Source organism: Nannobrachium achirus (assembly GCF_963921795.1).
Source record: "Nannobrachium achirus genome assembly, chromosome: 20".
NCBI classification, from domain to species: domain Eukaryota; kingdom Metazoa; phylum Chordata; class Actinopteri; order Myctophiformes; family Myctophidae; genus Nannobrachium; species Nannobrachium achirus.
This window is the reverse complement of record NC_137827.1, coordinates 26,318,581-26,343,600: the sequence shown is the minus strand read 5'-3', so window position 1 is coordinate 26,343,600 and position 25,020 is coordinate 26,318,581. Positions and strand designations below refer to the sequence as shown.

Here is a 25,020-nt window from a genome sequence, read left to right as displayed (position 1 = left end):
TAATTACATCAGTCCATATTAGTAGTTTTTGATGGCTAGTAGGCTAATAAAATTGTACTCTTTTTATGTCCAACTTATTTGTAATGAAGACAGGTAAATGATAGTTAGGAACCAAATGGACCCTTATTGGGTAACTCAGAGAGAGTGTACAATGGAACCAAATGGACTTGGTCCCTAACGGGTCCATTTGGTTCCATATAGGCCTAGGCTACACTCCCCAAAATTAACATTGATTTTATATATTGGGGTATCAACATAGAAATGGCATTAAATGGTGGGTCCGCGTAGCCTAAAATGTATGTCAAACTGGGGGTCCCCTATAGCTCTGTCCATTTTATGTTAAAGGAGTCTGGAGCCTGGAGCTATGGACCAGAGCTATAGGGGTCCCTGAAATTAAAATGGTTGGGAATCACTGCTACAATCTTCTCTAATAAGTGTCAATTTTGGCGGTCCTACATGAAAAAGTTTGAGAACCATACACGTGCAGGTGCATGGTGACGAGAGAGCATGTGCGTATATGATCGCGTATCGCCGCCTGCACTTGCTCCTGCACTCGAACACCTCACATCACGTGATCAAGCGCACAAAGCAATGCTTCATAAGCGCACACTACAAGCCAAGGACTGGAGACTGTCTGTGTGTCTAATGTAAGCCTTGACAATGACAGTGATGCGCTGCAAGAGAAACCATCAAAAACAGCATCTAAACTAGTTGATTTCTGTAGATAGGCTGCCTTCACTGTACCTGGTTTAGCCTACTGTTACTGTCAATGAAAAGAGAATAAAAGACAATTTTGGATACTTTCCGACGATTCAGTGTCATGGACCGACGTAAGTTCTTTGCGGTGGATAAATTAAAGGTAGGCTATGATTTACCTTTTTTTTCTTATTTTTTTTTTAAATAGGCTATACTTTATTGTGATTTTATAGGTTTGTTCTTGTTCCATCCTTTCCAACTTCTCAGAAGAGACGCTTTTTAGCAAACAGATTGTATAGAAATGAGTGATGTAACCTATATAGGCTACTTCATATATATATAAATAAATACATATAGTTATGTATTGATTGATTGCCATCAGTGATACCTTAATTTAGGCTGATCTTTTACCCTTTTAACACCTGAAACATGCATCATTCGCTGTGATAAAGGCTAACTGCATGCATGGCTTGGCCAGTAGACCTAAATAGCTACATTACCAAATAAAGCCCTTTAACTATCTCTCTTGACGTCTTATTAATTAGACAATTATTTTAAAAGGCATGATTCTTAACGACCTAGGCTCCTAATTAATAAGAAAGCAGCATAGCTGTCCTACATATTTAATGCAGATTCCCCTGAGGCACCATCAACTGTTTAGTTTCCCACATTATTGTCTAGGGTGCATCTGCTATAGGGTCAGCTGGTTGATGCAGAGATTCCTGTGATATCACCCAGCAACAAATTACACCCACAGTGACACATTCAGTGATTCAGTGAATATTGTTTTCTGCCTGAAAGATCTTCCATGTCAATTTCTGTTTTATTTTTTAAATATGACACTACACTGTATAAAAGACCACCAGTGTTCATTTAACCACTTTAAGAATCCCTATTTGGGGCACTAGTTTATTTATTTAAAATAACTGTCTTTTTTTCTTCCTCTTTTTTAAAGGGATCCCTGGCTAATACGACAAATATGCCTTAATACATTATAATTGTCCTCTATACTACAATGTAAAATTAAAAACACCTTAAATATTTTATTTCTTCTAGAAATAGCAAATTTTTCACTCAATAGGGGAAATGCCCGTGATGATGGTCATAAATGTCATGTGTGATCTATCCCTATGGAATTTACGGCATGCATGTGCAAATAAAAACAAACATAATAATTCCTATGGTTAATACGAGCATCAAATCAATATTTCAAATGTGTTTGTGTTTCTTTTTCTTTTATTTTTGCACATGCATGCCATAAATTCCATATGGATAGACCACACATGACATTTATGACATCGTCAACTTGCGACAGGCATTTCCCCTATTGAGTGAAAGATTAGCTATTTCTAGAAGAAATAAACTATTTAAGGTGTTCTTAATTTTACATGTAGTTATAGAGGACAATTATAATATTAAGGCATACTTGTCGTATTACCCAGGGATCCTTTTAATGGCGAAAATAGTGACACGTTGTGAGCTTGTAGATCTGCTGTTTGCTGTACTCAGTGCTGAGCATGTGTACGAATGTATCCAATGGGTCCATTTGTTTAAATTGCTTTACTTTCCCTCTTTCTCCAGTGAGGAGGCCCTCGCCTTTCAGCCATGAAGTCCGCTCTGTATGGGATAGCAGGGACCACAATAAAGACAATAACAACTGGCCTGCACTTTCTCGGCTCCAATGACGCCAGCTATGATGACCCCTCCATCGATTCCAGCCCTATTAAGACTGAGTTCCACTTAGTCAAGCCTCTTTCCGGTGCAACAAGTAACTCTATAACTGGACTCATCCCTGGAGATAAGGAAGTCATTTACAATGATCTCCTTCGCGTCTACCCAACGAACATCTCAGCCTTAATCCTGGGTAATGGGACCTCTATGGGTAGTGGGGGCATTGCACAGTGTGAGGAGAACTTTGCAGACAACATGGAGTGCTTTATGATCCTGACGCCCGTTCAGCAGTTGGCAGTAGCCATCCTGGCGCTAACGCTGGGCACCTTTACGGTGCTGGAGAACCTCGTGGTGCTGTGTGTGATCCTGCACTCACACACGCTGCGCTCCCGTCCGTCCTACCACTTCATAGGAAGCCTGGCCGTGGCTGATTTGATAGGCAGCATCATATTTGTCTACAGCTTTCTAGACTTCCATGTTCTCCACAGGAAGGACAGTCCCACCGTGTTCCTCTTCAAACTAGCTGGGGTGATCGCCTCCTTCACAGCGTCGGTTGGCAGCCTGTTCCTCACCGCAATCGACCGCTTCATCTCCATCCACCGGCCCATGGCGTACAAACGCATCGTCACGAAGGCCAAAGCGGTCATCGCCTTCAGCTTGATGTGGTGCATCTCGATCGGCATCTCACTGCTCCCTCTGCTGGGATGGAACTGCAAACGCCTGAACTCTGTGTGCTCAGATATTTTCCCCCTTATCGACCAGAAGTACCTGATGTTCTGGATTGGAATGACCAGCATCTTGGTGCTGTTCATCATCTATGCTTACTTGTTCATCCTGTGGAAAGCTCGCCACCACGCCGTCCGCATGCTTAGCCGCACCTCCCAGAGGAGCGTGGTTGTCTACTCAGCGGACGGGACCAAAGTCCAGCTGGTCAGGCCTGAGCAGGCCCGAATGGATCTGCGCCTGGCTAAGACCCTGGTCCTCATTCTGGTGGCCCTCATCATCTGCTGGGGCCCTGTGCTAACTATCATGGCATATGACCTGTTCTGGAAGGTGAATGACTTCATCAAGACTGTGTTTGCTTTTTGCAGCATGCTCTGCCTGCTCAACTCAACTGTAAACCCAGTCATCTATGCCATGAGGAGTAAAGATCTACGCAGGGCTTTTCTCAACATTTGCAAGGTGTGCCGGGGAACAGACTTACCCTTGGACAATAGCGGTGAGAGTATAAGAGGCCCAGTAGGTGCAGCAGGGAAAGATACAACTGGCTCTGCAAAGACCTATAGAGTTAAAGTAGCTCAGGTTAGTTTGACCGCGTCCATGGAGACCACAGCAGAGCCAGTCTGATGGCTCTTTTTGACTACAAGAACTAAGCGTGAAAATGATTGAATGGGTTCTGGATTTGTTTCCATACACAACGGCTTGGTTTCAGATAAGGTTCTTGGAACCTGCTCAGGAGGTGGAACTCTCATATTCCACTTTTAGATAATTTATTTCGGTTCGGCTCTGTCCAAACTACAATATGACGTCATTCAGAGGTACCGTCATTAATTTGACGGTTTGGTGCCACCGAGATTTTATGACTCCCCGAACCGAACCGAAATAAATTCGGCTCTAAAAGTGGAGTATGCATCGGCCCTTATAGTCATACTTACGTTTATACTTTGAAAATGTTTCAAAAATAGACGATCTACAAGATCTCAACACGTCACATGGCGACACATTTTGAGCTTGTAGATCAGTTATTTTTTTATTTTTTTATGATGTACCTCAAGTTTCAGGTTACGGATGGTTCTGCTGCCAGTATTTGGTAAAACTCTGATGAAAAGACATTGCAGATCAGACTATGATGCCATATCATGAATCATGTCATAATAGAAAAAGACAAGCGAACATTTGGTGAAAATTGCAGATCTACAAGCTCACATCGAGTTGCAATAGTGTGTATTCTTATTATTTATTTTGTCCTGCATAATTCCAGCTTTGTTGAGGGTATATACTGCTGTCTGCTATCTACTGTACCTTTTCTCTTGCCTTGTAACTGTAACTTTACAGCTGTGCTTCCTTTCTCTCGTGGGATCAATAAAGATCTTATCTTATCTTAACACGTGGTGAGCTTGTAGATCTGCTATTTTTGGCAAGGAAAAAAAAGGAGCAGACCAAGTTTAGACCCCTAGGGGACCCCGGTCAATGAAGTAGACTCCTCGTCCTTAGAGGGTTTTAATTTAAATGTTACAGTTGCAGATGTGTTACTTTTGACTGATTAAGTGGTTAATGCACTGCTTTATGACAGTGAAATGTGCCAAAACAAGAGCTTTGAAATAAAATAACAGAAAATAAGAATTGCTCTAAAAAATGTTCTGTTTTGCTTTCAGGATGTTAATTTATTTTACATATAATGTGACAGTAAGTCAGGGTGAAACTGTGCTTACCACTGTGTTTACCACTGTGCTATAACTTTATTTTGACTGGCTGTACAATGAGCTGCTTGAAGGCCATAAACGACAGTGGTTTCTCTTTTTGGTGATAATTAAAAATGTTAGTGGATCTTGTTTGTTTTTGTCGCAATGGTGCTTTATGTGATATAAACACAAAGATGTTGTTCAAGCATTTCCATCAACTCACTCTGATGGACATCTTTCAATTTCCTTTTCAATTTCAATTTCCTTTTCTTCAATCCTAGAACCCCCCTTTGTAAATAAATTGGAACCCTTTTAGATGATACTGCCAGTAATATTACTGTGAAGAATCGGTAGTGCCATTTTGTGTTTAACAGAAGAAAACATTAGGTTTAAACGTATAATTCATGGTATTTTATTTTTCTTCAATAAAATGAATATTAACATTCCTTGCAGTTCTTGGTGGTGTTGTTCTTATTGATTGTTCTTATTTTTTTTGTAAATAATCTAATAATTATTATTATTATATTATTGTTATATTACTATAAATGTGTAATGATTATAATATAATAATGTAGAATATCATTATTCCTGTAATTATAATATCCTTTCATAATAATAATAATTAGTAGTAGTAGTAGTAGTAGTAGTAGTAGTAGTAGTAGTAATATATTAGTAATAATAAGAAATATGTGAAATAAAAACATTCCTTGGGCAAGAAATGGACCCCACAAAACTATGATTTAGTGATGAGTCATCACTTTTCACAGTTGTGTAGGGTCCATTTCTTGCCCAAGGAATGTTTTTCGTGCAAAACAAATGCTTGCAATGGATTCAGAATCATGAAAACCCCCTAGATAGACCCCTCACATGCTATTTAAAGAAGATTTTTTGGGGGGTCTTTTTTCCCTAGTATGGTAAGTGAATGAGAGCCACCAGATCCCATCCCATGGGAAAAGTGCTTGTAGTAGCAGCAGCAGCAGCAGCAGCAGCAGTAGTAGATGATGTTAATTAAAGATTGTATGTGAGAAACAGTCTCAAAGTGCTCAATGTGGGGAATCAGTCAGTAGTATTGTGCAATACTGCCCTCATGTGGACGTGGTTGACTTCGGAAATGATTATACATTTATGATAGGCAGTTTTATGATGTACTTTGTTTGTATCTAAACCACGTGGTTCTCAAACGTTTTAGCTCAAGAAAGACCCAAAACTTAAGAGAAACCAGACGTTTGCCTGGGACTCAAACTAGTGAAAACAGCAGATCTACAAGCTCAAAATGCTTCGCTTTGCAGATTGCACCGCCTTGTGAGCTTATAGATCGGCAATTTTCACTACTTCTTAAACATTTGTTTTCTAATTCATGGAATATCTTCCATTTTTCATTGATTCATGAAATTACTTTAATACTATAATAATAATTAAAAACAAAATGTAGGAAACAGGGACTAACAGGGAATAACGCGTCCGCGACCCACAAATGGGTCCCGATCCAGTGTTTGGGAACCAGATCTAAACATACTACGAGTCCCAGCATGCATAGTCGCGCAGGCGCATGTGACGTACAGTGTATGGGTGAAGCCGACTGCTTGTTGGGATCAAAAACAAGCAGCTAAGTTAGCCACCTATCTCATGTTAGCCCCTAAGCTAGATTAACGTCAGACAGTTGGCCCGTGGTCGGCATATCTTCACCAGAACTTTTCACAAGCAACATTTGGAGCTCCTTCGCGACACAAGGACAGTGACAGTGATCGGAGAGGGCAACTTTTCCCCCAAAAGGTGAGAGTCAGTTTTCCTCATTCGTAGCCACGGTGGGTGAGGACGGCGATTGCTAAACGTAGCTTTGTTTTCGTTTGGTTCTACCACAGTGTGGCTAGCACACGTAGCTAACGTCCGCCTGGCTGCTACTCGATCATTGGGAATAGTGCAGTGGTTTTCAATCCATTTCCACACCAAGGCCCATTATTTGTTCTGCATTTGAGCCACGGACCACCATTTAATGAGATTTAGCCTCTCAGACCCAAAACACAATTCCATGCTGTGTTGATGTTGGTACAGGAGAGATGACAGGCAAACGTTGATCAAAATAACAATTCTTCTACGTTATCTAATTGTGTAGACTTCTTTTACATTTAGCAATGGGGTTATTTAACAATAATGTAACTCTTGAGAGCGTAACATGAAACCAAATGGACCCGTAAAGGTCCATGAACATTTCGACACTCTCAAGAGTTAAATACTTATATTATAAGCGTCCATTTGGTTACGTCCATTTCGCTGGGGAACACCTGGAACCTTCTCAAGGACCACTGATGGTCCCCGGACCACTGGTTGAGAACCACTGGAATAGTGCACCGTGCACATACCGGCGTTTGTTTGTTGGCCAGTCGTGCATCGTGTTGAAACTGGCAACTCGCACACAATAACTGTTAGCAAACACTGGCTATTGACGTGCTCTTGTCTCATGGCCTATAACAGCAGTGGGTTTTAACATTTTTCATATCCAGGTGGTCCATTACTCGGCATTTGAGCCACGGACCACCATTTGATGAGATTTAGCCTCAGAGTCAGACCCAAAATATTTTGTTGGTACCATGATAGCAGAGATAACAGGCCAACGTTGATCAAAATAGCATTTCTTCTACTTTCTCATTGTGTACACTTCTTGGGTCCGTTTGGTTTCATTTTACACTCTCAAGAGTTAAAGAGCTATAAAAGGTCTATTTGGTTACCAACTCCATCATTTAGCTGGGGACCACCTGGAACTCCCTCAAGGACCACTGGTCTATAATCTTGTTTCTGCATTTTCAGCCCCTCAAACATCCTCAGAGTCATGGCGTGTGGAGCCACCCTGAAGAGGACCATGGATTTCGATCCACTGATGAGCCCGACGTCCCCCAAAAGACGAAGATGCGTACCTGTATCCCCATCATCGTCGTCGTCTTCATCCCCTAGGAAATACCTTCGCATGGAACCATCGCCATTTGGGGAATCGCCGTCGTCCAGACTTACTGCAGGTGATCATGTTGGTCAAGTTGGCCCGTTTCTGTCGGCTTGGCTGGTACTTTTAAACCAGTGGTTTTCGACCATTTTCACCTCAAGGTCCCGTTATTTATTCTGCATTTTAGCCACCAAGGACCAATAGATGACATTTAGCCTCTCAGACCCCAAAAATGTGCATATTTTGTTGTCGTTGGATGGGATTTTGTCCACAGTTCAATCCATGCTGTAGCTGTATTGATTGGTACCATAGGAGAGATAACAGGCAAACGTTGCATAGACTTCTTGTAAATTATGTAATGCAGATGTTTAACACAATATTTTAACTATTGAGAGTGTAAAATGATACCAAATGGACATGTGAGGGTCCATTTAGTTTCATCTTATGCTCTCAACAGTTAAAGATCTATAAGGGTTCATTTGGTTACCAACTCTCCATCATTGAGCTGGGGACCACCTGGAACCCCCTCAATGACCACTGGTTGAGAACAACTGCTTTAACCACATGCAGACCTAGCTGATTGGAATTCAACAATCATCAAATCATCTATATTTTCACAGTTTAAAGTTATCAGAGGCTAAGTTACTGGTCACAGCATCTGTTTTTGGCTTCCGTCTCTGTAAAACTTTGAGGTGGGGAAAATGGTGCTTTTGTTTTTCTCCTAACCTTTCGTTTCCTTGGTCATTCTAGAACAAATCCTGAACAACATCAAGCAGGAATACAAACGCATCCAGAAAAGGAAACATCTAGATGGGGGCTACCAGCAGTCAGAGGGCTGCTATTCTCCAGAGTCCCCACCTCAGTCATCTATTATGAGTGGTTCTAGCATGCCAGGTTTGTTATATAATGCATTAAGAGACGGATTCATTTTGAAAGACAATTTTTATGTACAGGCAAGTGTGCCAACTTCAAGATTTAACCACCTCTATTCTTGGGGTGACATGAACCAGAAAATGAGCTCACGTCGTGTTGTGAGCTTGTAGAAAGGCTATTTTGGGCAAAGCTATTTAGTGTGTCCCATTGGAATATGATCAACATTTCAGGATGGGAATACGAATACGATCAACATAGACATTTCAGGATTTAAGTGGTCAAGTCATGCATAGACAGTTATGCCTGTTAGTTACTGCATAATCGCATAATTGCTATTATTTGAGGTATTTGCAATTATTTTGAATAATCGTTGGTCTTGTCAATATTGTTTCCATGTTGAAAAGATTGTGAAAATAGCAATTTGTCATATCTGCTTTGTGCAATTTTCGTTTAGAAAGCTTGAAAGGCAAACACATGTAATTATTCATATGTTAGTGTTCAAGGCCAAAAAGACAATGAAATCGTTAATTGCATTTTTTTTTGTATGGCAATTAAACATCAAGTAAAATGTCCTGATCATGACAGCTTTAGACACAGGTCCACAAGTACCATGACTCATGCTGTACAATCATCTCCCACTACATTGTTTTCGGCAGGAACATCTTGTGGAGGCGTTTCTCCAACAAGGAGAGAGCAACCTTTATTCACCCTCAGACAAGTTGGAATGATCTGTGAACGCCTCTTGAAGGAAAGGGAAGAGAAAGTGCGTGAGGAGTATGAAGAGACTATGACTTCAAAATTGGCAGGTCAGTACGCCTCGAACGATGGGACACTGTAAGCAGGTTTTCTCAGTACTGGTTGGTTAGATCCGGAAATGATGTACTGAATTAATTTTGCATCAGTATACAGAAATACAAAATGTTGTTACTTGTAAAGTACACTTCATTATGTGACTAATTGAATCGGTCAAGTGAATTAATGTTGGTCAGTAAGGTGGTTTAAATGTCCTGTTTTGAGGAGAAAAATAATTATTAAGAACCTACAAGACCTTAACGATTATGTTCAATGCTGCAATTTCAGAACAATATGATACCTTTGTGAAGTTTACACATGATCAGTTGATGCGACGATTTGGGGAGCAACCTGCAAGCTGTGAGTTTTCTTATTCACTTGCTTAGACACTTTTTACACCTTGAGGTGTGCTTTGAATTCCATCAGTGAATTTTCCAACTAACAAATCTGGTGTCTACACACCTCCCTCTCCCCAGATGTTTCCTGAGTGTGGTACAGAATCTTTGCCAGGCGACTTTCTCTTGCTGCAAGCCGAGTCAAGTCTCAAGATAAAAGCCCATCAATGCAAGAGATACAGTTAAAATGAAACTTTTCTTACTGTGCCATATTCAGTCTTTGGGCTAAGGTTTATATGAAGCCGTTGTCAGTGGTTACCACTCTATTGTAAGCAACTAGGTGCTTCCTGATGTAAATGTATGGACCCTATCTATCAGTGGCCTATGTTTATCCTGCTGTACGTGTATCTACAGTTCACTTACTTTTATAATGATTCCTGGCATTCCAGACTTTGTTATTCATTGTTTGATTTCTTTGTTACATGTAAATAAGAAAGCAATGTAGACTTCTACTAAAGGTTTGCTGGTCAATCTGTGAGCAAGGGGAAATTTTGAGTTAAAGCATTAAAGGTTTGCAGTTTGTCCTGCAGTTCATTGTTTGAACTTGAACAGTATAAATGGGCTAATCCGACCCTTACCCCCTCCCCCAAATCAAAAGTATTTATTTTGACATTTGTTTTCCTGATATTACTTTCAAGCCCATGTACTTAGTGGAAAAACCAATAAAACGTTTTAAGGAGTTATGGTTCTTGTTTTGTTAGTATGTGAACGGTCACGCCTGACACTGGTTCTATGGGTTTGTCGCTCTGACATCATGCTCCGATGTCAAGGGAACCACTCGAACAATGTTTTTTGCTGTGGCTTCACTGATGTCACACTAACAATCCCTTTTATTCCCATATATGGAGTTCCCGGATGTCATCAATATTAAGCCCATATCTAGAGACCACATACCACACCACCAGAATCCATATATGGCGAAGACAGCCCATATCTGTGTTGCTGGTTCTACAGACAGGGATCTCCATGTATGGGCTTAAAAGGGTATGATGTCAGATATCATGTCGCCTGAGGCGTCACACTAGTAAATTGTATTTCATACTAAAGGTGTACCACATGTGCACATTAGTGCCCACCTTGACTGGTCAGTTATGTTTTGTGAGAGGATCTAACACCAACCACTAAACAAATGTACTTTCTGAATGTAGTGGTTTTCAGTACATGGTTGGGAGACCAGAGTTGGGCTTAATTTATACTCTTCACACACTGAAAAAAGTAAATATTAAGGCATCTGTATTTGCTCATGATGGTAATATTAGCTTAGTGGCGTCTTAAAATGACCTGTTTTTGGAGCCTTAAATTTTAAGAAAATGCCAGAAGACATGCCGAGTAATAATTCTTTAATGGGGGAAAAAAAATCAACATTTTTTACACATACCAAGACTTTTCTTACAGGTGAGTATGTTCAGGCTTCACACCTCAGTTGTATATTAATTGAAATGAATGAATCCAGGTTAAACATGAAATTGAATCCTGCAGACTAATTGTTCAGCAGCCACCCCAGGTCAGTCGAGCCACATGATCAGTCTTCTGCTTGGTGGACTTGATGAAGCCCAGAAATTCAAGCTCTGACACAGACTGGATGAAACGAGCACTGGAACATAGTTAAGGCCCAAGAACCAAACATGAAAGCTAATCCACTGCTACAAAATACCTTCTAATGGTCTATTACATGATGGTTTCTCTCAGAAATTTACTGAGTTTCAACTCTAATTAGTTATTGGCAAAACTCAAGACGGCAGTTTGTATAGGCTTAAGCCCATCTTTTGATCATAACCAATTCCCCATACTTGATTATTTTAGCATTTGCTATTTAGATCTTGATCACACTGTCTGAAACGTGCATTGATATACTGTATGGCAGGGTTCCCCGATTAGTTTTCCGGTTTTGGCCGAATTATGTCTAGGGTACCAAGCCGAGGGCCACAACATTGCAGGGGGCGACGGTTCAGATATCGTTGTTGTCGGGTGAAAATCTTGTATGTCCAAAACCGTTCGTTTTGCATTTATCATTTTAAAAACGATTTAAACTAGTGAAAACAGCCTCTCGGAGCGAGGCATTGTGTGCTTGTAGATCTGCTGTTTTCACTAGTTTTGTGCGACGGCCTCGTATGATGAAGCAGGACTTTACTTAGTGAAAGAACGTACACATTTTGAGATACGAGTTTTCCACCCAACAATGACGATATACTAGTGTTGTTGCTGCTCTTATACCACCATTATTACTGGGGTTGGTGGGGGCCAGACAGTAGCCTCCCGCAAATGAACCGCGGGCCGCCTATTGGGGAACCCTGCTGTATGGTATGCAACTAAAAAAATAGCAATCAATCTAGAAATATGCAACAAATTGTGGAGCTTGTAGATCCTTTTGCTATCCATCAAAATATACAGGGTGTTAAGTGGTTTTGCCTGACTGTTAAGAGTCATATTTGGCCAACAGCTGTTTCTTGCTTAATGCTCTGCTGTTTCTTGCTAAATTAGATAGTGATTCATTAGTTATGCCTCCATTGTTATAGTCCACTGTTACAGCATATTTGTTCATAGATAAAGAAAACACAAAGGATACTGTTTGAGTTCATCTACTTTTCCATAATCTTTGGCATCAGGATCTTGACCCTCAGCAGCAGAGACCACAGTGGCATATGCCTGGAAAACAAACACTCCAGGTTATCACAGAACACAATCATGACAAACAACTTGATGTACCGAAATTAAAGTAACCTTTGCCCTTACAACGCCAACCTCTATCTCTTGCTACAAGAGGAGTCACCCTAACCCTAACCCCATTGAATGTGTGATTAACATTAACAAATCAATTCACATTTTTAAAAGCTCCACATTCAATACTTTGTATTTATTTCATGTACATGTCACAGCATTTCGCTTACAAAATGATAGGGTCTTAAGACTTAGGGACTGACCTCTAACCAGTCATAGAGGTTTATCAGTCTTCCGCACTCAAGGTGAAGCTTGTGCACAATGCAGATATCAGGAGCAGCATTGGAGACTGAACCGTCCTCAGTTCTCAAGTGGTTATTCTAAAGAGAAGAAAAAAAAGAAAGAATTGTGCTTCATACAGTATGATGAATCGTTGTTGTCGGGTGTAAAGATATATCCAAAACCTTCCCTTTTGTTATTTTAAAAGCAATTTAAAATAGCTGATCTACAAGCCTCGCATCACGAGACGTGTGTTTGTAGATCTGCTGTTTTCACTCGTTTTGTGCGACAGTGTTGTAAGATGAAACAGGGCTTTACTTACGAAAAACAAACACATTTGAAACTTGGAGATACAAGGTTTCTGCCCGACAGTGACAATATGCATGTTAAATGTGCTGTGAGTGATATTCTTTGGTTAAACAAGCACTATATTCCCATAGTAACCATTACTAAAAAGTTCAGTGATAGGGGTTACTCGTCTCTCTCTACAGCTCTTGAGTCTTTAACAGGAAATACATTTTTCGGTATGTCACCAATTTCAGGAAAGAGAACCAATTTAACACCTCCAATTTATGCAAATCTTTTGGGTTCTGAAATTCGTTTTGGCTATCGTTATTTTACATAGAAGAAAGAAAGGGAAGATCAAAAGCAAGAGTTTTACATGGTACCTGAGATAAGATATAAAAGGTGCGTGAGCATAGCAGCAGATGTATACTGTGCATGATATACTTATGAACATTAGTTAAGGTGCTAGAAAAAAAAGAAACATTTCCTGTGTCCTTTGTATTCCCTCCTGATGGATGAATCCTACACTAACAGAATAGAGACATCTAACACTTAAAGCTATACTGTGTAAGTTGCTCAACTAGTGGTCAGTAGTGTCATAGCAAACCGCGGTCGCGTCTGCTTTTTTCGGGCGCTTTTCGCCGCGGACCGGGCCTTCAGACCACCGCGTCCGCCTCGCCGATACCTATCCATAGAGGTCTTTCGTGTCCCTCTACGAGCCTCGGTTGGGGAGCTACATGCTAAACTCCTAGCCCAGTGTAAACACTGCAGTGTAGTTCCTGAAGAGCTCGGCAGTGTATGATCTGGGCTTTGATTGGCCGGTAGGGAGACACGTGTACAGAATGATGCATATGATGTAATTTTGCCGGGAAAAACAGCCCCGGTCACGGCCACCAGGGCTCAGTAGAACACATATAAAGAAAAGGCTTTGGGAGCAGAAATGAACAGAGTGGGTGTTCTAAAACTTTAGCGATTTAATAATTAGGACAATTTTAAGATTTGTTTTATTAAAAAAGTTACATAGTATAGATTTAATTTAAACAAAAATATAATATTTACTCTCCATTTGCATTTAATTCATGCTATGTTGCAGGCGAAAATAGATCAACAGGCTCACAACACGAATGATGATATAAGACAAAGTACAAATCTGGCTTCACCTGGAGGGAATACAAGAAGCTGCTATCAGTTACCTGAAGATAGTGGTATGGACTGCTGAGTGCAGTCTGAATGGAGGTACGAGGTGTGGCATTGAGGTGTCGCCTTAGAACAGCAGAGGAACTGTAGTAGCACACCTCATTCAATGGCTGACACTCTGGGGGAGACAGGTAACTCCTGGGAAGAATGCGTTTGAATTTTGAATTTATTGAAATGATAACCCCTTGAGATACAGCATCTAATTGTCTAGGGGGTCCCATAACTCATGTACAACACAAGACAAACACATACAAGTACACAAATACATTCATACAGATTGAAATAATTATGTTAGCTGAACATTTAGAGACCGTCCTCAATAAGGAAACACTGGTGATACGCAGGTGTTTTTGGCCAGCCTGGGTGCCAGCCTGTTCGCTCCGTTCCGTGATTTGTTTTGTCTCTCCGCATCAGTCTGGAAATGATCCGTCATCGTTGCTGATTGGATGTTGTTCCAACAAATCAGAGTAGGGTTATCGTAGCAACGTCATCATAAACACACTAAGCACACTGGTGTGTTTGACAGACATGATCACCAAAGACAAATCGGAGGCTTTCCAGACTGTAATGCGGAGAGACAAAAACAATCGCGAGCAGAGCGAAAAGGCTGGCGAACAGGCTGGCACCCAGGCTAGTTTTTGGCTGCAAGTATATAACTTTTTGTTAACAGTGGCACCAGGAAAGTGCTACGCAAACCAGCTTCAAAGCCCACAATCCACATTGAGTGGGGGGAGAGAGAGAGAGGCAAAAAACCTGCCATGTACAGTTTGAGCTTCTGATTTTGCAGCCTTTTTTCTGGCGTTAACCAACTCCTGTTTTTTTGGGCCGGGGTACCAGGCTCGGCTCAGTATATTATGTGTTGATTGGGCTTAAACACTCTTGGTTGGTGCCGGTTTTAATTTTCAGGTTTGTTGAGAACTCTAGTATAACAGCAATGTACTATAGGACGGTGTTACTATGTTTTCATATGAAAATCCTGGCACTAGGACAGGATCAGGACGAACTGTCATACCGTACTAAGCTGTCGATAAACTCTATGGCTTCGCTACGTAGAATCTCAAAGTGGCTCATTTTTTTTGTTCTCCGAGTTTCCTTCATCTCCAGCAGTGTCTACAAAACAAAACAAGGCAATTCAGTTAGCTTAAACATCACTTGAACACACATTACTGAAATACAGGGACCGTACTCCACTAGTATAGCTGTTAAATACTGTACCTTCTGTAGTTGGAACAGATCTGTTTTCTTCTGAAGACCTTTTTCAGGAGAAGTAAGGTCCCCACCACCAGCAGCAACTTCAGTAGATGTGTCTGCAAGAGACATGAAATCATATTCTGTGCACATGAAGTGTTTTTCTTTTCATTGGTTTGGTTTAGTCACAGTTCAATCATTGGCCCTATGTACTGTGTGGACCCTGTCACTGTCAACCGCTGTTGGTCTGGGGACAACCCAAACCAACTTGTAGCAGTCACTAGTACAATAGTCTCGCTTAGCCAGACAACTATTCCACAATCTCCGAATGCTATATAGTCTGGAACTACAATTCCTGAACGGCGAGTATCGGAAGTAGCCACTGCTGCACTGCACTGTAATCCCATTGGAAACATAACAGAAACACACTAGCACAGACAGAGTCAGTCTAGCGGCATATTCTTGTTATGCGTGTATAGTAGGGCTGTCTTCGACACAGGATTTATGAAGTCGACTCGAGTCGCGGGGGTTAATCCGACGCGTCGACGAATCGTTTTATAGTCTACTTTGTGTAAAAAAAAAAAAAAAAAAAAGTGTTGCTTTAAACCATGTCAACATAATAGAATAATACATTAAGAGATGAATTGAATACACAGTGTTTTCGGTGATATCGGTGCGCGAGCACAAATGTTATCTGCATAGCAGTGTACAACCATAGAGTTATAACACACCGTTGAAACAAATAAAACATCTCCGCTGTTTCAACTCTGCCCCGTCTCTCGGCAGCGTGCAGTATAGATGAGACATTCGCGAACGATTCCGCTCTCTTGAACGGCTCTTTTAAATGAACGATGGGATCCAGTCCACAGTCGCGGGACACAGAGCACTGACAGAGTAATGAGTCAGTGTCGAGAACGGATTCATTTCAGAAAAGGATCATAAACAGGTGGAGGCACAGCTCCCGCTTGAGCCAGCAGTGTGGACATGTCATGGACGCAAACACAGCGAAACACAATCATTCATCATGGATTACAACACTGGAACAATTCAGAAGCACTTTAATTAGAAAATGTAACTTGTAGCCTACACTTGTGTATGTTAATTTGACTTTAGAAGATTGTTTACTACTTCGTGGACGCGCGTTTGTGCTGTGGCAGGTTATTTAATATGGGATTTTGACAGCGTGCTTCCTCCTCTTAACGGAACACTGTCCCGGCTCTGAATGTTTTAACGAAGCGGCGGTCTGAACCGTTCTGGCCGTTCCGTCTCACTTTCAACCCGACGCTGGTGCGAGACAATAAATAACTGTTCGCCAATTGCTACTTCTCATTGGATGTACATGACACCACACCAGTCCAGCAGTGCACCGCAGTACTGGCAGTAGTAGGCTAACTGGTGATATAAAAAAATATATATTTTCGCTTCGACTCAAACAATTGGCATCGATTCCCGGGGCTTAAAACAACGCGTCGATTCGTCGATTTTTAGAAGACACCCCTAGTGTATAGTTTAAGAAAACATTTGAAAACATCATGGAAGTAACACCAACAACACCAGAGAAAGACAAAATAACGCCCCCAAAACTGCACCAAGGGAGCGGGTGCGTCACATTCGCTTCGTCTCGCACCCATCGTTAAAACCTAAAAACATCTTTAAGTCTCCCAGACTGTATGCCGGAAGCATTTACAAATCGCAGAGGCAACAGTCTGGCCACACAAGACTACTAGTACAATGACAAGAACACAACCCCCTGCTGGTTTCAACCTGCAACCTCCACGCTCCTCTACTTACCGTCCAGCTGCTTAAATTGGACAAGCTTTTCCTCCAGCTCGACGAGAGTCGCTTTCATCTTCTTGGACTTGACAGGCCTTAGAATCTCAGCACACCTCTGCAGGACCGTGATCAGCTCATCTTTAGCCAGCATCCTGGAGGATAAACAACATGATGGTGACATTACTAGGAGCAGTTTGATGAAAGCCGTCAGCATTTGTTCTCAAGTTGATGGATAATTATTATGTATTGTCAATTAGTTGGTAGTGCACTAGAAGTAAGGCTTGTTTGATATATACATGTACGTTCTGTAATCTTACTAACCCAAGGAGCTGCATGGCTGACTGGTACTCTTCATTATCCCAGATGTTCTTATCCAGGCACAATATATGGAGCTCCCTGATCTGTGACCAGAGAGACAGTCTGACATGACTTCACCAACAGTTATCAAGTAGTCACACAAAATTAAGCCAGAGGTAGAATCAAAAACCTACAAAATAAAATAAAAAACATCCTGGAAATCCACTGTGAAATAACAGGTATGTTTGTCTGAAAGCCAAGAGTAGTGCTCTATGAGATCCTCATTCAACATAAAACAATAGGTCCTTGCCTGTTTCCCAAGGGGGTACTTGGGTAATGAAGAGGTCAGGATGTGGAGACATCTTAGGATGGGGTAATAATTCTTGTGGTATTTGCGAAGATTCTTCAGCAGCTTTTGACAAACCGCCTACGGATAAAAATGCATAGACAATGACACTGCACTGAAGTGTTTGAATTTGTGCTTATACTCTTGAACAGATATCATTGGATTGGAGTAGGATGCAAGAAACACAGTGAAGTTACTTTAGTCTTAGTCCAAAGCCATAGTGAAAACTTGATTCCGAGTTGCTGGAGGGTGAGCAATATTTTCAGATAAGTGCATGGCTGCATTTCCAGTATAAATTAATATAATCTGTACTGTATCAATGGATATTTAAGATAACATTAGCTACAAACTAAAGATCGTAATTCCCCAAAGAATGAATAAACGCTTTGTTAAGTGATATAGAAGTGAATAATAATAATCGAGTCAGGGCTGTGCATTCATTAGAAAATATGCCCTTTGGAGGCGAATTCCTCAGCTTCACGTTGGGCACCAATCATACACTCTTTTGAAAACCACATGGCTCATCATTGATTATTCCGTGCTTATAAAATACCGGTATGCATATCTAGCCAAATCTAGGAAAACTAATACTGTTAGACAAAACTTATACTGTACCTTCATATGATTGTCGTCGGTCAACAGATTGACCTGTTCTTGAGGTTCTTGCTTCTCTACATAGCTGGGGGAAAATAAAACATTTCAGCTGCTGAGGATGCAGGAAAAAGGCTTGCTCTGTAAGATCAGAGACCATAAGGGAAGAATAGGAACCTAAACAATGTTATTTACTTGTGGACAAAGATATGGTTGTATTTAATTCCATTTCCTCTCTGCCTCTCATACAAGCTATATTTTAGCTCAGGGGTCTTCAACAGCGAGTCCTCAGAGTTACTACAGGGGGTCTTCCAAATCTTTGTGTGATAGAAACTTTTTTTCCCTCCTTTTTTACATTAACCACTTGAACCCTAGCGTCCATATTCGGAGAACTTTAGCCAAAAATAGCAGCTCACAACGCCTCGTGCTGCGGGGAAAAAGAGCAGACTAGAGCAGACACATTGAAAGGTCAAGTTTATTAGGTAATGACGGCTCAAGTGGTTAAATATATGAAAACACAAATTGACATGAATCCAAAATACACTGATGTGCGTGCCGTCAAACGATGAAACTATATGGTATCTACGGGTCGTGGGGGGTCCCTGCTTCATCTGATCATCTCTCTCTCTCAACTAAGGGGTCCCTGGCCTGAAAATGTTGAAGACCCCTGTTTTAGCTGAACATGAGAAACACTGGTGTGTGTGTGTGCGTGCGTGTGTATACTGTGTACCTTCTGATGGATGGTAGCTGCCTGACTCTCTCCAAATTCTGGTGGCTGAGCTGCGTGGCGTTAATCAGTGCTTCTTTCTTCCTACAGCACAGCACAGCCAGAGGCTGGCTATGGAAGTGTTCCAGCAGCGCCAACTGTAGGACAGAGCAAAATAATATGTCACACTCACATTCTCCAACAAGATAAACAACATTGCAGACAGGTACATTGACAATACAGACACAGGGAGACAAACACATTGAAGGACAATAGAAAGCAGACACTTGGAATGTATACGATTTCCTACCTGCAGGCCTTTGATGAAATTTCGAACCGAGAAGTCATGATAGAGGAAAATGCTTATCAGCACCTGTAGCACCTTACCACTGAGCTTAAAGGGGAACTGGTGCGTCAGGATCAACTACAAACACAGATAGGAATACAAAATAAGACATTCTTTCTGGGATTTATTTTCCCCCACACTTTATTGCAGGTTTGTACAATGTTATTAATTTCATCCATAATATTTTTTCTTTTTCTTCACTTGTGTAATTCATCTTGCATCTCTTTTTTATACATATACAAACAGAAATAAAAAATAAAAAAGATAAAAAAGATAAAAGAAAGGGAGATAAGGATGGACCCGAAAGGGTTCATTTGGTTTCATTTACACTCTCAAGAGTTAAAGATCCATAAGGATCCATTTGTGTTAACAACTCTCCATCATTAAACCAGGGACCACCTGGAACCCCCTAAAGGACCACTGGGGGTCCCCGGACCTCTGGTTGAAAACCACTAAAGGATACATTTCCTCTGTATGTGTGTGCGTGGCCTACCTTGTCTATGACAGTGGCCAGGTGCTGGGTACAGGAGAGGGACTGGAAGAGCTCTATGCAAAGCAGGGAGGACACAGAGTGGGGCAACATATGTTGGATGGTGCTCGGCGATGTGGCGATGCCAAAGATGAACATCAGGGGAAGCTGTGCAATGTACCGGCTGTGCAAGGACATAGAACAGGGCTATGTAAAACGTGTGATTGTATTCCAACATATGCACAGACAAAGGAGTATGCAAAGCAGAGATTCCCCATCCTGATACCCACCTAAATAATACATATATTACTGTACATCATCTTAATAGCTAGTTGTCCAAATGCAATGGATTGTAGCTAAAAACTGACCAAGTATGGTCCTAATGAGCAAAATAAGGACAATTACACTGAAGCAGGCAATGGGTCAGTTACTCAGGAGTAATAGTGGTTTGGGTGTTTCTGACTTATGATTTTATACATATGAACACTTGATGATTAGGTAAAGACAAGAGTTAAGAAGTGTTTGTAACTCATACAGATATAAGCTAGCCTGGTAAACCATCACGGTCAGGTGAATTCACATTATCATGCGTCTTCTGCAGAAGATAATGTGAATTCACACGACCAGGTTAGGTACAAGCAACAAAATGTTGGAATTCTTTCTTCTAACAATAATTTAGAGTAGCAAAATAGAGCGGTTAAGGTGCACATCACATAGGCTCTCATGCTTGAAAACATGTCCTGGGTTCCATTCCAGGGGCCAAAGGACCTTGGTTGAAGAGCTGCTTTCCAACTCGCTCTCTACATCATGGACTAAGAATATTATGTATGTAGTATGTACAGTACACACTATTACAGGTGGTTTCTGTCCATCAACAACAATAACACAGTTGTCCTGCATTACAACCTTCCAGAACGTCTGCTTTCTAATTGTAGCCCCTGGGGTAAACAACACACTGTAGTAAATGATCAGAGAAACCACAACTAACAGAAAACAAAAATCACACTCGTGTGAACTGAGCGGTGGTGTGTGTGTGTGTGTGTGTGTGTGTGTGTGTGTGTGTGTGTGTGTGTGTGTGTGTGTGTGTGTGTGTGCGCAACAGCGCCCCTCCCTTAACATGTGTGGTCAGAAAAGGTTACTGCAGGCTACAGACAGACAGACACGGAGACACGGAGACAGACAGACAGACCCACACACACGGCCACGTATAGGAGCGTTGTGACCACCGCTCAAAAAGGTGACAAACTGATCAAACCTATGTATAAATATACAGTACCTGCAGATGAGAATGAAGTCCTGGAGAACTCTTGGGTTGAAAGCCTCCAAGTCTTTGAAGATAATGACAATGGGAGGCTGCTCTTGTGCATCTCCAGAACTGCGTTTTTTACCAGGAGTAGATTTCTGAAACAATAAACAAAAATCAAACCCATGTTTGAAGTATGAGCAGTGGTGGATGTGACTGAATGTGACTGAATGTGCACACCATAGACAACCTAAAACAAAAACAAGCGAGCTCAAATTATCGTATTTGGAAGAAAATAATAGCATTAGATATGCTATTGTTTGACAAATGTGCCCCAGGATAATGGATGTTGCGGATATTTTGATTATCGTGATAATGTCGTAAATCGCAATTTCTTTGGTCACAATAATCGTGACATGAAATGTTCATATGGTCTCATCATTACACCCATCTCTGTTCATTTAAATGAACACGTAGAATGTTAATGTGAAATTGTCAGATACAACCCAGTATTAAACATGCCACATCAGTAACTAGAAATGCCTTCCTACCTTGGTTTTGCTTTTGTACCAGTCAGAGAGAGTACTGAGGGAACAATGCACTTTCTTCAGGTTAAGCTGTTTGCTGCTCTGCCCAGCCTCATCTTCATCATCCACAGATACAACAGTGTTCATCAGCCTCTCCAGAACCCTTTGCATCAGATGCTTCAATGCTGGCATGATGAAGCAGGTTTGTTTAATAACACTATAATGTACTGTATAGGTCTATAGGACCTTTCACAGACAGTTCATAAAAACAATGTTAATTGAAATAATTTGATGATATGCCATTAGCTGGAGATATTGGGTGATATTTGAATTGTGAAATCCACAAAAGTTAACTACACAAAAGTATTTAACGAAGAGGCCTGTTGTGGGATTTAGGCAATTTCAGGAAAAAAGCTAAACACCCCGAAATGAGTTTGACAACCCTGTCTTAAACCAAAGGGTAATACAAGCTAGAGTCTGCCTTTACCCCCACAATCTTTAGCCTGGATGGAGACCACATGAGGAGTTACAGACTGTTGGAGTTGCTCAGTCAAACTCTGGAATGTCATGTCATGATCAGGAACATTCACACCTATGGAGAAGACCAATGTTGAAACAAACAGAATTACCCCACAGATTTAGGTACAGCAGAATAGCTGGGTGACGTTAAATAGTTAGCGATTGATTTGCTTTCTTCTCTAAAACAGTTTTGCAGAAAAATCCATCTTAGCATTAGAATCAGAATAATCAAACTAATAAAAGGATCTGTGCCTAAATGTTATGCATGTTTTTTTTAATGTGATGTAGGCACAAAAAAAAAAAGTAAAAAATGTGTTCTACTCTTTTCACACTTTTTGTACTACATGGATATGGATTTGTTTTTTTTAGCACTCCACTGTGAATCCCGTTATTGAAGTGCAACCTCCTTTTCTAAGTACCCGTAATTGCTGGACTATAAGCCGCACCTGACTATAAGCCGCACCTGCAAAATTTAAAACAAAAAACTAATGTTTACACATATAAGCCGCACCTGACTATAAGCCGCAGGTGTCCTTCCTGCTTCCTGCTAGAGTGCCCCTACCCCTAAGTGGCCGTTAGCTGTAAAAATCTACATATAAATCCTTGTTAAAGACAATTGTAAAACAAACTAACTGGCCCTTAGCTGTAAAAATCTATATATAAGCCGCACCGTTGTATAAGCCGCAGGGTTCAAAACATGGGAAAAAAGCTGCGGCTTATAGTCCGGCAATTACGGTAAGCAAATACCAAATACATGGTTTCCTCATCAACACCCTAACTTACCGAGCACCAGAGCAGCTGTAGGAATCTCACTGGCCCTCATTTGTGATGACCAGTTGTCTGCACTGCGATGGAAAGTGGAGCAGCACTTTCTGATGAACTCCAGCAAACTGTCTAGGATGTTCCTGTTGAGCTCATCCTGCAAAACCTTAAGAGGAGGCAACCAGGAATATGTTGTTATATCTGGTCCAAGCAAAATGCACAAATACAGAAAGACAGTACAGAAACATAAAGCATTCAATAAATGGTATTAGGCACAAATAATACACCAACAACTAACCAACACAAAAATAATAATATGTAAAATTCTTCAAGGAGAACTGTGCATAAACCATTTTCCAAATACTGTATACCAGTAAGACTCCCTAAATCGGGAGATAAGCGACTGCCAGTTCGCATACACAAACTTTGGAAGGCAATGGTAGATTTTAGGCGTGATTTTAGGGCAAAATGTGAAGGAGCAGTGTCCAAAAATGTGTTTTTCAAAAATCGACCAGATGGTGGCGCTAGATGGAACAGATGCATTTTGATGACATGACTGACTGTAGAGATACTGTGTACCGGTTTGCGTGATTTTAGGGCTAAATCTGTAGGAGCAGTTTCCAAAAATGTGTCTTGCAACAAGAATCGGCCTCATGGTGGCGCTAGAAGAGGGCCATGTGAGAAATGAGGGGTGAGGGTTGTGGTTTGGCAGCCAAGGAGTGTGTGTGCAAAGTTTGGCATAGGTCGGGGCAACGGTGGCGGAGATATGAGTAGGGGAAAAGTGTGACATGACGGACGGACGGACGGACGGACAGACAGACTGACAGCTAGCCGGTGGAGGTTTTGATAGTAACTGCGACCTGCTGACGGTAGCAATTAATGCATTAAAAACTAGTAGTAATTGGCTTGGATCTGATTCCATTTACCACTCACCTGTGTCTCCGTTTTCATCTTGTCCCACAGACTCTGGCACAAATTGAATCGCAGTTTGACATTCTCTGTGTCCTCACATCCATGCACGAAATGATCCTCTGTCAAGAACACAACATCTGACTAATACCAGTGGTGTAAAAAGTACTCACATTTTTAGCCCTGAATACAGGTCATGTATATGACCGTCCTGTATTCAGGGCTATCACATTTTGTACTTAAGTAAAAGTATCAATACTGCCATGTAGAAATAAGTAACATTTCTGAATTTAAAATGTACTCGAGTAAAAGTACTCTATGTGGAATGTCATTTCAAGTTTTGAAATGTATACAAATCTTTTTGAAAATAGCAGATCTACAAGCTCACAAGCATTGTGAGCTTGTTGATATGTCATTTTCAAATGGCCGAAATGTAAATGGGGCTGAAGTTATTAATGCATGTTGTATTAATAATCAAAATCTATAAAGTAATTAGTAACTAAGTTTTCAAATAAATGTACTGGAGTAAAAGTAGCCTATACTATTTGGATCCGAGAGTGGAGTAGGCCTATAATTAAAAGTTAAAAGAACATTGATTCACACTGCGAGGAACCTTAACTCACCCAAATCAGGACTCTTCTTCCTTTTCTTTTTAGTGCTTGGCTTGAAAACAAAGCAGCCCTGAAACGATGTGTCAAGAAGTAAACAGAAAATCAAACACGATTAATCACTGGTTGGCTGCAACAGTAGTAAACACCATTCATGTAAAGTCATGGCATTACCTTTGACACGGATGAGGTCGCCATTTCAGCGTTAAATGTTGCTTTATAAAAGGTAGGTATCTAAATTATCTCATGCGGGGCTGACTCAAAGTTGCAGCACAGAACCATAGAGTTATAATAAGAACAGAACACTACTACAAGAACGTAGAGAGAAAGGACCACTTCCTAGCAGCCTAACTCCCGCCAGGATGACGTTGTTTATGAAGGAGGAGTCAGTGATGGGAAAAGTACTCGATTTTCTTACTGAAGTAAAAGTATCAATACGGCAATGTAGAAATACTCTGTTACAAGTAAAAGTCATGAATTTACATTAATGTACGTCACGTGAATATACCGCCTAATCCATGTACTTTGTCACTTTACACCACTGATGACGTTT

General features: G+C 41.0%; 3 protein-coding genes across 3 annotated transcripts; 2 read left to right on the top strand and 1 right to left on the bottom strand.

Moving 5' to 3' along the window:
- Positions 1 to 2,301: 2,301 nt before the first annotated feature.
- LOC308306035 (cannabinoid receptor type 1B-like) lies at positions 2,302 to 3,714 on the top strand (the record flags this gene model as incomplete). Its single annotated transcript, XM_080750935.1, has 1 exon — positions 2,302 to 3,714. One exon carries the CDS (start codon positions 2,302 to 2,304, stop codon positions 3,712 to 3,714), a length of 1,413 nt encoding a protein of 470 aa, XP_080607061.1.
- Positions 3,715 to 6,421: 2,707 nt separating this feature from the next.
- LOC308305794 (akirin-2-like) lies at positions 6,422 to 10,419 on the top strand. Its single transcript, XM_080750666.1, has 6 exons — positions 6,422 to 6,542; positions 7,575 to 7,780; positions 8,455 to 8,598; positions 9,234 to 9,383; positions 9,658 to 9,729; positions 9,846 to 10,419. Exons 2-6 carry the CDS (start codon positions 7,597 to 7,599, stop codon positions 9,854 to 9,856), a joined length of 561 nt encoding a protein of 186 aa, XP_080606792.1. The 5' UTR covers positions 6,422 to 6,542; positions 7,575 to 7,596; the 3' UTR covers positions 9,857 to 10,419.
- Positions 10,420 to 11,171: 752 nt separating this feature from the next.
- orc3 (origin recognition complex, subunit 3) lies at positions 11,172 to 24,715 on the bottom strand. Its single transcript, XM_080750344.1, has 20 exons — positions 24,642 to 24,715; positions 24,483 to 24,540; positions 23,884 to 23,981; positions 22,972 to 23,116; positions 22,157 to 22,261; positions 21,694 to 21,854; positions 21,176 to 21,300; positions 19,924 to 20,083; positions 19,395 to 19,508; positions 19,109 to 19,242; positions 18,403 to 18,466; positions 17,752 to 17,868; positions 17,466 to 17,545; positions 17,163 to 17,296; positions 15,399 to 15,490; positions 15,196 to 15,293; positions 14,180 to 14,321; positions 12,686 to 12,802; positions 12,331 to 12,410; positions 11,172 to 11,358 (listed from the first exon to the last, which is right to left on the bottom strand). Exons 1-20 carry the CDS (start codon positions 24,663 to 24,665, stop codon positions 11,253 to 11,255), a joined length of 2,154 nt encoding a protein of 717 aa, XP_080606470.1. The 5' UTR covers positions 24,666 to 24,715; the 3' UTR covers positions 11,172 to 11,252.
- Between the last annotated feature and the right edge of the window lie 305 nt (positions 24,716 to 25,020).

Excerpts from the sequence above, each read along its gene's own strand:
- LOC308305794 (XM_080750666.1), top strand. The coding sequence starts at position 7,597 with ATGGCGTGTGGAGCCACCCTGAAGAGGACCATGGATTTCGATCCACTG. Across the intron at positions 8,599-9,233 it reads GAGTGGTTCTAGCATGCCAG|GAACATCTTGTGGAGGCGTT; the intron begins GTTTGTTATATA and ends TGTTTTCGGCAG. Across the intron at positions 9,384-9,657 it reads TATGACTTCAAAATTGGCAG|AACAATATGATACCTTTGTG; the intron begins GTCAGTACGCCT and ends CTGCAATTTCAG.
- orc3 (XM_080750344.1), bottom strand. The coding sequence starts at position 24,665 with ATGGCGACCTCATCCGTGTCAAAG. Across the intron at positions 23,117-23,883 it reads AGATGAAAACGGAGACACAG|GTTTTGCAGGATGAGCTCAA; the intron begins GTGAGTGGTAAA and ends CCTCCTCTTAAG. Across the intron at positions 18,467-19,108 it reads CAGCTACCATCCATCAGAAG|CTATGTAGAGAAGCAAGAAC; the intron begins GTACACAGTATA and ends ATTTTCCCCCAG.